General features: G+C 35.5%; 4 protein-coding genes across 4 annotated transcripts in view; 3 read left to right on the forward strand and 1 right to left on the reverse strand.

Moving 5' to 3' along the window:
- Positions 1-2,435: 2,435 nt before the first annotated feature.
- Positions 2,436-4,167, forward strand: LOAG_07951 (hypothetical protein; the record flags this gene model as incomplete). The annotated part of the gene is made up of 3 exons (XM_003143483.1): positions 2,436-2,647; positions 3,248-3,371; positions 4,153-4,167. The coding sequence occupies 3 exons, from the start codon at positions 2,436-2,438 to the stop codon at positions 4,165-4,167; spliced, it is 351 nt and encodes a 116-aa protein (XP_003143531.1).
- Positions 4,168-5,054: 887 nt separating this feature from the next.
- Positions 5,055-6,057, forward strand: LOAG_07952 (hypothetical protein). Its single transcript, XM_020447579.1, has one exon. It carries the CDS (start codon positions 5,468-5,470, stop codon positions 5,828-5,830), a length of 363 nt encoding a protein of 120 aa, XP_020302204.1. The 5' UTR covers positions 5,055-5,467; the 3' UTR covers positions 5,831-6,057.
- Positions 6,058-7,277: 1,220 nt separating this feature from the next.
- LOAG_07953 (hypothetical protein) lies at positions 7,278-10,997 on the reverse strand (the record flags this gene model as incomplete). The annotated part of the gene is made up of 11 exons (XM_020447580.1): positions 7,278-7,800; positions 7,997-8,238; positions 8,513-8,640; positions 8,753-8,888; positions 9,019-9,231; positions 9,554-9,611; positions 9,688-9,744; positions 9,827-9,927; positions 10,124-10,259; positions 10,410-10,584; positions 10,925-10,997. The coding sequence occupies 11 exons, from the start codon at positions 10,995-10,997 to the stop codon at positions 7,653-7,655; spliced, it is 1,467 nt and encodes a 488-aa protein (XP_020302205.1). The 3' UTR covers positions 7,278-7,652.
- Positions 10,998-11,567: 570 nt separating this feature from the next.
- The window catches only part of LOAG_16942 (hypothetical protein), a gene marked incomplete at its 5' end in the record, with an annotated part of 6,822 nt that continues 4,760 nt past the window's right edge, over positions 11,568-13,629 (forward strand). The window contains 5 exons of the mRNA XM_020449596.1: positions 11,568-11,681; positions 11,892-12,030; positions 12,922-13,078; positions 13,188-13,302; positions 13,432-13,497. Of these exons, the coding sequence (XP_020306841.1) occupies positions 11,568-11,681; positions 11,892-12,030; positions 12,922-13,078; positions 13,188-13,302; positions 13,432-13,497 (591 nt within the window). The remainder of the gene's footprint in view (positions 11,682-11,891; positions 12,031-12,921; positions 13,079-13,187; positions 13,303-13,431; positions 13,498-13,629) is intronic.

Here is a 13,629-nt window from a genome sequence, read left to right on the forward strand (position 1 = left end):
CATCGTAGAATATTTCTACCTTTCTCTTTTTTCTCCTCTGCAACTATTCACAATATAGATATTCGCAGCACATGAAACTTATTACGCGCAGCTTAATGCAGTTTATGCATGCTAACATGTGTTGGGGATTTTGTGTGAAAATTTTGGAAATTTTAGTGTGCAGGGACAGTCGAACATTGATTGACGACGGTTTATTGATAGATGGAGAAGTATTATACGTTACAAGGAAATTTCCAGAGAATATTAAATACAAAGTTGGTTACCAAGTTGGTTGAATTGATTGATTAATTGGGAGCGCACAGTTTTTTCAATGATTTGGTGTATACTATTGCATGAGTGACTGACTGAAGAACTGAATTATAGAAACTCCTTGACTGCTACCTGTCCAAATCCCTTTTGTAGTGGAAGTTTGTTTACAACAATCCAAGAGGTTGACCTGATTGTCCCAAGACGACCTGAGATTCTTTGCAATATGCTGCCTGAGATTCTTTGTAATATGCTGACATTGACTAGAGATTCTTTACAATATATCGACATCGCATATGAACTTGATTATCAACATGAGCTAATTTGCAACATTTTATAATACGAGTCAAGCTACACATCTCACAAAACTAAAAATATTTCGGTTTTTACCGACAAGTTCCGCGCACGCTGTGAAAAATCCTCTGTGCTGCTTGAAGGATACAACTTTACTTTTGTAAAGCTCTGTAGCGACAGAAGAGGGACGAAACGGTAGGTGATAGTGGACGTCCTCAGCGTCATTTTGCCCTGATTGCCTACGACTATCACGATTCAACACTGCTGTCGAGAAAGCCCTTCTATTTCACTGAATTCGTTGTCGGCGATATAGGTTTGTCGGATTATTTTACACATATTATTTTACAATATTTCACGCATACTTTAATATTTTACATAGTATTCTCACTTAACAATAGTAAGAAAAAAAAAGTATAAAGCACACGGTAAATTGTTAAGCAGTAAAAAAAAAGTTATACAATAAACAAGCAATATGACCAATTTTAACTAACAAATCCCTTGTTATCTTTATGCAACAACCGATTTCGCTTTGTTAATAAGTTTCGTAATAAGTGAAATATAAAGGTTCATCCTTCGCTGGGCTGGGATATGCTGTAAAAAAAGATGTCAAATTGTAAAGGCTGGAAGGAAGGGATAGTTTAGTTTGGTGACCGCAATGGTGGGAGATAAACGTAGAGGAAGTGTAATGCGTGTCTATTGCAAACAAATTGACTCTGTAGGATTATAGGAGGAGCTTTGGGGTAATGGGAGTTATCATTGAGATATGGTTCTTCTTTGCATAGTTCATAATGCAATCGCGCTTAAGTACTAAAATCTCTTTATGACGTCCCTCCATGGTTAGCTTATATCCCTCCTCATCTTCAATTTACTTGCAGGACTCCATCATCCTGTCTAGCTAATATTTTAACATAATTTTAATTTCAGTAATTTGACAACTGCTGCTCAGCAAAGTTCGTCTTCATAAGGACGGCAGCTCCAAAGAACGTGGTGCGCTATACACTCTGTTGGTAGGAAAACCTAAAACCGAAAGTCACCTTCCAGGAGTTGGCTTCATAGTTAAAAACTTCATGAAAATGCCGGTAGGTCATTCTTCTCACTAGTGCACAACAAGTAACAAGTTGTTCTCTTCAGCATATCTGTTCCAGCTCTGCAAGCTAACCTATGCAAAAGATAAATTCTACACCGATCTACGTCGTTTCATCTGCAAAGGATTAAATCATAATCCTTAGTGACTTCAACGCCAGAGCTGGAAAAAGCTCCGAAACGTAGAAAGGGATATTAGGCAAGCATGATGTTGGAAACTGCCTTTGTGGTGCAGAGCAGCAATTCACCATCACAACTACTATCTTTCAGCAAAAACAGCTTAAAAAAACCCGGATGCGTCCTCGATCCAAGCAATAGCACCTTATAGACTATCTTAGTGCGCCAGAGAGAGAGAGAGAGAGGAGGGAGAGACAAACCCGAGTGATGCTTAGTGTAGAATGTCAAGAAAACCTTGCGTACTTTAAATGTAAACCTGAGGAGGGCGAAATCCCAAATAGGAGGCTCGAAGTTATCATGGAAAAGTTATTAATGGTTATCAACGGCTACAGTGAAACACAATTCCCAGCTAAACCTTCAAACAAGACTTTGAGACCATCCCACAGATTCCTCTCCTGAAGCCTTTGGCAACATATTAAAAACATCTTCAGCCTTCCGTGGAATCCTTGGGATTCTTCTTTAAGAGAAACAATGTTTGGTTTAATGAAAACAGTCAAGAGATCCAGAAACTGACAAAGAAAACTGCTCACAAAGCACACTTCACTAAGCCATCTTGCCATATAAGAAATTCGAACCTTTTTCGCCTTGCATGCAAATAAGCTCCAGCAGAAACTTCGAGACATCCAGAACAAATGATGAATCAGCCTAGCAGAAAAATTCAACTGTGCGCAGATTCGGGTAACCGCAGAGGATTCTATGCGGTTGTGAAAGCTGCGTATAGACCCATACACCACGCTCAAAATTCTCCAACCAGCGCAGATGGCCAAACGCTTCTCACTGACAAAACCGCCAGCCTCTTGAATCAGTCTGGTCCGAAGATTTCCAAACTCTTTTCAATGCCAACCGTGTAATCCAAAGGTCTGTTTTAAAAGTTTTGGGAATTTTTGATGTAAGCTCAGTCGAATACGGGTTGACTACGGTTTATTAATAGACGGAAAGGTATGATACATTACAAGAGAGTTTTCCAGAGAATATTAAATACTACTGAATTGTAGAAACTCTGAATTGTAGGATGACCTCTTGTAGAATAACCACGCAGAATGACTTGTATGGGATGACTTATGTGTAATCTCCCGTGCTTCTTGATATCCCTTATATAGTGGGAATTTGTTTACAACAATCTAGGAAGTTAGAATTGATTGATTCCAAGATGACCTGAAGTTCTTTACGATATGTCGTCATTGACTTGAGATTCTTTACAATATACCGACATTGTGTATGTACTTGATAATTGTCGTGGAAGAAAATCTTAAAAGAGTGAGAAGATGAGGTATCTGTTCTTGTTAGTCGTAAAGCAGTTATTCTTTATAAAAATTGTGACTTACTGAATACCGATTGGTGATGTGTTCGAGGATTATAATAGTTATCCTTTATTGTTGTACAAATAACAAATACAATAAAACCAGGTTTGAAGTAATTCTGTTTGTAGTAGAATGAAGTAATATAGAACAACGGGAGAAATATTGAAGATTCGAAAATTAGAGAGGAAATCAGTCCGGATTGTATTGAGTAGCGTTGAGTTGCGACGTGGAGAAAAATTTTCATCATTAACCTTGTTAGAGATTCTTAGGGTTTATATATCGGGTGTGTAAAGAGGAACAATCATTATATATCAAGTATTCTCACGGGTGCAAGAGAAATTTACATATAAGAACAGTTTTATTTAGAAAAAATTGCATAGAAATTATTTTATCAGATGTACAGCTTTCTCACCATTGTATAAAAGATTTTGCATGGGATAAAGCCTTTACAAATCAGTTACCATATGTGAACAAATCTCAACATCAAAGGGAAAAATTCTTTTAGTAGGTTTGATAGCTGACTCATGTTTTAAGCATGAGGAAAAAATTGTGTAAGTGTTGTTAACATTCATTTACAATTTGAATAAGAAAATTATTTTATTATTTATTTGGAACTTCGCGATATTGAAATTCGCGACAATAATCAACGTGAGTAAATCGTATTGTGAGGGGTTGTAAATCAACTCATGTTGAGTTGATTTACAACCCCTCACAATACGAGTTGAATTGTACATCTATACATTATTTGACATTATTTTTATATTAAAAGTATTTCGGTTTTTACCGAGGGCTCTGTCGGGAAAAGCCAAAGGATTTTCATCAGATCGAAACTTTCTCAATGTAAGCTTATAACAATATGAAAACGGTTTAATTGCGGTTCAAAATGATTTGATTTGAATATTTTTTAATGATTGAATTCACTGCAAAAACAATAATATAAGTGTTCCCATATTAAAGTAAGTAATGTTTTCTTAAACCAAGTAAAGTAAGGTAACTTAAAGTGGGTTCCCTTAAAATATCTTACAGCAAGTAATTTTAAATAATTCTTTAGATAGTCTTAAAGTAATGTTTCTTCTTTCCAGCTTTCATCTTCTAAACTGATAATCAAATTTATTTTCAATGTTTAATTTTTTGACGATCTCCACTGATTTGTTTCGCTGTTTTAACTACAATGTCTAGGTTATAGACACAAAACCTTTTGTGGTGCAGACAACATTTCTTGTTAAAGATGTTCTAATATATTAACCAAGTTTATATTCCCATGCCGAATTACTATAACCAACAAAGCTCCTCTGTTGAAATCTTCCGGTCTATTGAAGGGTAAATATGTACTTGATGGGAACATTGTATGCCACTCCTACTATATAAACACGTGTATCAATCACTTGTTTTAGGCATACAACAGGTGAGAACTGGAAAGGCAGTTGAGATTGATGGTGTCCCACCTGAGGTTGGAAAGTATGGAGATCAAGCACATGCTATTTTTCACGAGCTCGTTGTGTGACGTTGGGAAAAAGGCGAATTACCACCAGACCAGATCTTCGTGATTTACACTATCACCTGTATAAGAAGGAGGAAAATCGGACTGTCAAATAACAGAGGAATTATTTTGCTTTATATTGCGGTCAAATCCTTGCAAGAATACTTCTGAACAGATTAGTATCCGCTATCTCAGAAGGACTACGTGAAAACCAAAGCGGCTTCAAAGCCAAATAGGAGTACCCCAGATTATGGTATTTGTTCGACAACTGCAAGAGAAATGCAGGGAGAACAAAGGACTCTAAATAATCTCCGCAGACTTCATCAAAGCTTTTAACACTGTGAGCAAAAAAGGTCTGTGGCAGATCTTGGAAGGACTGGGATGTCCTCCGAACTTCCTGAAAATGATCATGCTATTACATGAGAATTAATACGGCGAAGTCAGATATAGCAATGCACTCTCAAAGCTGTTATGATAATCAATGCGGTGAAACAAGTTGCGTTCTTGTATCAACTCTCTTCATAATCTACTTCAGCATGATGTTTCAAAGAGCCACAGCAGACTCGATAAAGAAAATGGCATTTACAACCGATATCGTATCGATGGGAAACTGTTCAGTCTAAGGCGACTGGAAGTCTATATAAGATCTTAAACCATCACTTTCGAGACCTAGCTTTTTGCCGATATGATGCCGCCTTCGTTACTTACACAGAAACAACTCTGCAACGCTCAACATCTTGCTTTGCACATCTTGCAAGCTTTTGAACTAGAAGTCAATCTTGAAGATAGAAGTTCTCTACCAGTCTGCACCACAGGAAAACTATCTTCATATCACCATAAATGGAGGATCACCGCCTCCCTAAGATTATGCTCCATGGTAAAGTAAATGCCGGCTTCCGCAAAAGGGCCTCAGAGAAGATACAAGGGACTGAAACAATACTTTAGCTTTATTCATGTAGACTACCATCGCTGGTCCACTCTTTCTCGAATCAAGAGACATGGAGACACATCATCCATAACGCTTCTAATCCCTTTGAGAAAACGCGTAATCAGCCTCGAGAAGACACCGCAGAAAAAACCATGCTTCACCAATACCGGCTATGGAGACTTTCCACTCTGCGTTTGGCAACGAATTTGCCTATCTTACACTGGCCTATTTAGCCATCAGTGCGTTTGCAGCAAGTTGAGTATGACCCTTGACATGTCTTTCATTTTGCGAAGTCTAACTACGGCGAACGATGACAGGTGACTGTTGTACAGACAACAAAGCACAAATGATTGTTATACAGATAACAAAGTAGAGGTGTTCAGGTAATTGTTTTGCAGACAATAAAGTACAAATGATTATTGTACAGATAACAACAAAGTACAAATGACCGTTATACAGATAGCAACAGTGTCAGAGTGAAATTTAATAAGCAGAATGGATTTTATTGGATATGCTTTGCAAATCCCAATACAGAGCAAAAAAAAAGGTTGGTGAACTTCGATTTCTGCTTAGGGTAGAAACGTTGACATAAAGATTTAAGACTACTCTTCAATTTTTCAGTAAGGATAATGTGTTCTCAGTAATATTTCGCTGAAAGGCTACCTTTAAATAGTGTTTTTTCAAATTTCCGACCAGTCCTTATGAATACACTTACCAACAATAGTAATGACTGACTGATGTGTGTTACCCACTCTCCAGAATAGTGATGTATTGTCGATGATGTGACATTATTGACATATATATAAACTTTGGGCATGAGTAGAAGTAACATTTCCGCAGTTTACATTTCTGTGGCTGTTTTATCCCCGCAGAGAATTTCTTCAAGAATAGGGCTTCATAACATTCAAGCAATCCAGTATTCAGAAAAAAGAACATAAGTTATATCCTTTTGTTTTCGCATTGCTCTTCACTAACCACGATTCAGCTTAAAGTGATCAAAAACTTCATCTTTAGCAAGAGTGCGGTGAATATTATCCACATCAGTAATTGTCGGAAAACCGAGAGAATTTATTACACATTAAACGCTTAGAATATTTCTAATGATTCATCACTGCATTTATTCAGTAATTTACATTCCTTAAAACCTAATTTCCCATGCTAATCTTCCTATCTAATCTTGTTATAATGCTTGTACCGTTTCTGGTGTGTTTCCGGTGCTTGAATGTTTAATGTAAACCACTCCTACTTCTCAAGACATATAAATCCTCTTTGTTGGTGCTCTTCCATAGTTCATTATTTACGATTGCGTTGACTCACGGTCAAGCGATTTCTTACTCGTTACTCTTCAGTAATCCCACTGGTCAGCTCTGTATTATATCAATAAAGCAGTAATTTTTACTATGTCCTCACAACGTATATTCGACGTCCTCACAAGGTACCCTTTAATTAAATTTCTGCTTGATCCTAACTCAAGGCTAAACCTTCTAAATCTAAACGACTCGATGAAAAGAAATAATTTTTCACAACAGTAATGTAGTTAAGTCATTTACTTAAAAACGTTCTACCGTATTAAATATTTTAAGATATTTATTAAACATCACGAACGTATCTTCGATTATTAATGTTTATTTTATGATAATGTAAATTAGTTAACCAAATGTTAATCAGCTCACTCGTCCTTTCATTTTATTCTAACTATAAAAATCATTTAAGTCACAAAAAGAGAATTAAGCAATGGGAAGATACGATTTCTTCAAATAGGATTTCTCTAAATTTAAACAAATTCCAACTGAAATTTAAATTTGCATAAAACACAGACATGCCTTAAAATTTGAAAAAATTATACTTCGATTTCGATTATAAAAGTCATTCCAACATCACTAAATAGCCTCAGTCATGCATTAGGCAATAAATCATTAGATTCAGCCAAACTGAACAGGACATTATAGCTTCCTTGACGTTACCCCATTTTCGACTCCGAGTAAAACGCGTTTTTGGTATTTTTTTTCAACAACTACACAAATAATATAACCGCTACTTGACAGGTCTAAAAATTGAACTTTCCATAACTTCTGAGCTTGTAACAACAATCTTAAACCACTATGAAAAAAGCATTCATGGCTGAAGGGTGTATATTTCAAAACTAATGGTTGGTATTTGTTTCTGGATAAAACGTAGATGGCCAATTCGCGAGAATATTTGATGCAGAAGAAGCAAATAGTGTAGGTGAAGCAAATAGTGGAGGTGAAGTACGCCCAAACGTACTGATCGTTTGTCCAAAAGCTGGATAACTGTAAATATTAAAAGAAATTTTCAGTAAAAAAAATCATGATGCAAAACATTGCAGGATTCGTGAGAAAAAAAACATTGTAAAAATAAATATGGCTATTTGCTGCGTATCTCTACAAACTGTTAACCTTGAAAAATTGCTGCGGTAGAGCGTAATGAGTTTTGTAAAATTTTTGAAAATAGAACTAGCACACAAACCTTGCTCCAGAACTAACAAGGATGCTGTCTGTAGGGGGTGCGGATAATTCAGTTGCAGTATTTCCGGGAGGTGATGCAGCGAATTGCAGAGGCGTCAATCGATGGGATGATGTACTGCTAGTCGCAGCAATACCCTCTAGTTGCTGTGCATTAATCGCCCGATTCCCGTATTTAACCATTATCCGAATAAAACGAAGCAAACATAAATGTAAAGCGAACTGTAAACCAAGTGCTCCAACACCCTGAAGGAAAAGAAATTATCTTTAATGAATTCATGGTTCGTAGCTGAAGTTTGAAAGGAAAAGCTAAAAGTGACAAGGGAAATATTTCACAAAGAATTGAAAATAACATTTTAAAACCAGCCAAAAGTACATCTGTATGACAGGTAAGCCACAAAGAACTGCAGAATACTAGTGTCTGGAATGCTTCCTCAGTTTGTCAGGTAAATTTAAGGTCAATCATTTCAAAATGAAGCTTATAACAACAACAGGATGAAGTTATCCAAATTGGACTTACCGCATAAAGAGACCAGAAGCCTTCTCGATTTATGACTGTCCTCAAACAATCAAAAAATCCAACATATTTTGCCAATATTGAGATAGCCGTGACACCATTATCTAGATTATCTATTAATGTTCGTGTTCCTAAAATTTTAACTTCAATGATTCCTGGAACTTACTCAAAACTAACAAAGTAAGACCTTGAATCAGATTTTGAAATGATTATGCTCTTTTTATGAAGTGCTCGGAATTTTACCTTGAATATAAAGACGGTGAACTACTGTTTCGAATGGGTATAAGACAAAATCAGCAAGCATTTGTGATGTCAAGGTTGCAAATATCTGCGGAAAATGATGATCAAAAACAGTCTTCTCATACAACGGTTTGCGATTCTAAAATAATTCGCCGTGCATGCAATGTATTCTAGTCCCTTTCTCTAAATTTATAAACTGGAAAATATGAATTGAACTTAATTCTTGCACCAAATGAAATGTAAGAAATCGAAGCACAGAATGCACTTACAACATATCGTCTGGCCAAAACGTATATCCAGTCATAGATACTGATCGTTATCAAATAGTGCGACGTGAATAAACAAGTCGTCGGTATTAAAAGGTATAATAACGAGAAACGTTTACTGTTATCTCTTGGCCCAATAAAGTCAAGTCGCAAACGACTTATTCCATTTGTCACTATATCCATTATATGGAACTCATCACAGCGACCACTTTCGCTCTACAAAGTTACTTTTACATCGTGACTTTATTGATTTCAATCAGGCAGTCCAAAATGCGATTTCCATCACCTGTCACGCAGACAAAAAAGAATGAAGATACATTTCTACTTAATCATCCAATATTGTTGCCAGAATTCGAAAATCTGAACTGTAAAACAGGTTTGTCACTATATCCATTAAACAAATGCTGACATAATTTTTTTCCCTGCAAAATTTTGAAAATTTAAGATACACATGTCACATCCTCCATTCCTCTCAAAACTATATTAGTGATCAAAAACTTCCTCCTCAAGCTTTCCCTACTAAAATCAATTTACTTACCCTGACAGTTTCGATGAAAGTTGACACAATAAATGGAGTTATGCAAACTGTAGTTGAACTGAAAAAAGTAAATATCGCTTCAAGGTATTATTCAAACAGGAGAACTGACATCAAAGTATAAGGCGAGCACTTACGCTTTTAAAATAAGGTGGTGACAATACTTCTTAACGCTTCCTTGCTTTATATAATGCCTGAAATTACTCGAAGTTTCACCAGACGATTAATATCAGGATGAAATATTAAAAAGCAAGTCTCACTAAGATAAAAACAAACCGTGGAAGACCAAATATATCGGCAAGCAATATTTCGCCAACAATAGATAAACCCCAAAGAACACCTGAACCAACAGCACCCTTCCATAAAGTTAGAAGTCCCTGAATTTACAACGTTCCGGGCTTAAGAGTGATTATCAAATTCTAATTTTTTTTAGTAATTTTAAGTAAAAAAATGCATGAATGCTTCTACTTGCTGGAAAACAAAAACTACAACACTACCAATATCAATGCATTATAAGAGATGGTTTGAGAAATAGATAACGTGTTTCATTAACCTCATCAAGTTTTCACTAACCTCACAGCTAACTATTTTATAAACGACAGGGATTAAAGTAAAAGGCGTAAGATGAAGTGATCTGGCAAATTGATGAACTTGACACTGCCGTCTCAAAACTGTACATGGATGACTTATGAATATTTTCGCAACCAAACTGAAATAAATTTGTGAGAAATTAATGATATCTTTATGTAATGCAAAAAGATATTAATCTTTTTTAATATTTTTTTAGCTACTAAAGGTCTTCAAAATTTATTCCGATAAGAAAAGTTAAAAATTTTCAAAATTTATTCTAATATAATACTCAGTGATGCCAATAGATGCGCCAGCCAAAGGATCATACGGTTTTCGTGGCGATAATGCGTTTTCAGTAGGTGGTTTGGAAAGTGTTGCTGGTACTGTAGAAACAGGTCCAAAAGGCGTATTTGTCGAGAATGGATCTACCAACTGATCATCTCCAAAAGAACCAGGAAATGATGCTCAACAACAAAAAAGAATAAATTTACCGAAAATATGAAAATGCTGCTTTGAAGAATGGCTAAGAATTAAGAAATTCAGAATTTGAAATACATCCAATTTGATCTAACGGAACATGCTACAGACTAACTGCAAACGTGAAGAACCATAGAATAAGGATGGAAATTAATGAAGTTTCCAGGAAAGATTAAGTGCCGACCAGAACTCATTTTATTTTGGTCAAGACTTATTTTTTATATTAGTCATGATGTGCTCTCAAAATTGAAAAGCGATTCTGTATTCGTTCATGCGTCAAAATTCAGAAGTGGCGTTTTTTGAAAGAATACTGAAGATAAAGCAAACCATTTGACCCAAATCTGCGATCCACTACAATAGCACTTGCTGGCTGCATGTCTCGAAAATAGTTGACTGACATTTTTGTTACGATGACATCAGTCAATTTCCACCATGTTTTGAAGTAATTGTTTCTAATTTACAACAATAATCCTCAAGTGCAAAATGAAGTGCGTCAGGATGAAAGAATATCGAGCAAAAATTAGCATTATTAAATGGATGAGGATGATCTACTGCTTGCAATGATTATTCCTTTTCCAATTCATTCATTGATATCAATCTATCCAGTCCAGTGTGCCGATTACAATTACGAGGAAGGAATCAGTCCATCCAGAGTGATAACTTGCAAAACCTGCTAGTAAAATCTGCTTCTTACAACTAACTTCCTATACAACCTACCAGTAACACCCGGCATTCCGCAAAAATAAACAAAACTGCGCCCATAATTGCAGCATATGTTCATTTCGGACGAACCGCACAATTCGCAATTTGATGGATCGGACAGAGCGAATAGGGGAGGATGATTAGAAGTGTTAGGTACTGGCTGTCCAAGGCTGGTGGTTATCCTTACTATGGGATTATTTGGCCATAAAATCTTCCATATTACTATCATTTGCAGTGAAAATTAACCCAATTACTTACTGGTTTAGATATGATACGTTTGGAGCGTCGCCTTATTGATACGCTAAATCGACTGCGATGTAAAGTCCATGAGAATGGATGTGCACAGCTGAAAGCATCACTTACTAGTACTCCGTTTCAGAAGGTTTGCGCTTTTACTTATTTAACAATCATTTCTTTCGTGTCGCAGATTGCGCATTTAAATAGTAAGTGAGATTACAATGTAAACAACTGAAAATTCATTTGCCAATTAAATTGAATTCTCTTGATTTTGATCGTTTCCGTACTTATTCGTTTTGAATTTATAAACTTTGAAATTGATAATTGTCAGATATATTAAAGAATAATTTTGAAGGATACTATCGTTCCGGAAGTTTCGATTTTCTCATTGCTGCAAAACAGATCTCAGACCTGGGAATGGAATGTGGTTTTGAAGTCATTACAATACGTTCGCTTTGCAAGGAAAAAACTCATAGACGATTTATTAGACCAATGTATTATGTTTAGAATCTTTTCTCAAAGTATGACAAGACATATATTAATCATGAATTAGAAGTTCTAGGCCAATGAATACTTTTTTTTCAGTTGAATACCTCTGTGGTGTATATATGCATATTTATGTATATATGCATATTTACATTTTTTTATTTTACCCTTCAAAACTTGAAGCTGTTCTATTTATGGAAGGTTAGAAAAAATAATATTTGCTAGCTGACTTAGGTGGGTTATGTAATTCTTTTTGCTTTCTCAGTCGGTAATTTGGTAAGTGGGCTGTTTTTGAGTCAGATGTTTTGAAATTTCTCGAATTCTGTTTTGCGCATCGTTATGGAAATCATTGAGACGAATCACTTATTTACGAAATTATTTAGTTGTTCATCAACTCTCATAAGCTTTGAATTACCAATTATTTTTCCAATGAGCGAATCAATCATTACAACGCTATTTAAAAATCACTATTATATGAGGTTAATGATGGCGTGACATCTCTGCAGTCTAGCTTCATGTGGACATCGCCATGTTTACCGCTACATTTCGTTCACTTATTTTCCGGTTTTAATTTAGTTTTGTTTTTTACAAATTAAAAAAAATATACTCAACATATGATTACTTGTTTTGAGCAACCAAAACAATTGTTTAGATTTCGTTGTTTTTATTTGTCATCCATTTTTGAAATAGTTTCGCTACTTGCGGAAACTGCAACATATGCCTCCTGTAGTCTTGATTTGTGAACACTAGCCCAGTAAGACTACTTAGTAATTCTGGTCAGGTTTATTTCTTGCATGTTCGGCTATTTTCAGCAGTATGAATAACCATTTATTACTTGTTAATTTGTCCTGGTGATATGCATTAACCTCCGGCACCTATTTAATAAGTTTTGATTTTAGTCGAAAAAAATTTGAAAACAGCAAGAAAAATCACTAAGGAAAAAAACGATAAACAAGCCAGTGAATCTTCTCGTAAAGAAAACAGTGACAACCAACCGTCTGAAAATCCAAGTCGGGGCAAACGTCCTCCTGGTTTCCCGGACATACCGATGCCGCCGTTGGTTTTAATCTGCTTATTAAAGTTTCCTATTTAACAATATGTAAATTACTTATGCTTACTCATCATTGTTTACAATTTGTTCTAAGCAGATTTAAAATTTATTCAGATTATCAGCTGTCTTAGCAGCCATAGCGGCATTTGCTGCACTTTTCCTGTTGGCGAACAAAGGTAAAGAAATATCTTGGAAGGAATTTTACACTGAATATTTGGAGAAAGGCACTGTAAGTGGTCTATTTGGTCAGGATTTATATAATTTGGTTGTTCAGTATAGATACTGTTGCTTGATTTGTACTATTGAAAATGTCGGATTTTTAGGTTCTTTTTGTCAAGACTGTATTTCTCAAATTCAGATTGATCGATTAATTGTGCACAGAACATGGGTTGAAGTAAAAGTACGAGAAGATGCAAGCGTTGGTGTGAGTCATTCCTTCTTTTCAGATATTTTATTTTTTAAAAAACTTATAAACATTGTAATTTTTTGGTTATTTGTGGTATAGAATAGCCGTTATATATATATACATATATATATATATATATATATATATATA

Source organism: Loa loa (genome assembly GCF_000183805.2).
Source record: "Loa loa unplaced genomic scaffold supercont3.30, whole genome shotgun sequence".
Taxonomy (NCBI): domain Eukaryota; kingdom Metazoa; phylum Nematoda; class Chromadorea; order Rhabditida; family Onchocercidae; genus Loa; species Loa loa.

Coding starts and splice junctions, on each gene's coding strand:
- LOAG_07952 (XM_020447579.1), top strand. CDS start 5,468: ATGCCGGCTTCCGCAAAAGGGCCTCAGAGAAGATACAAGGGACTGAAA.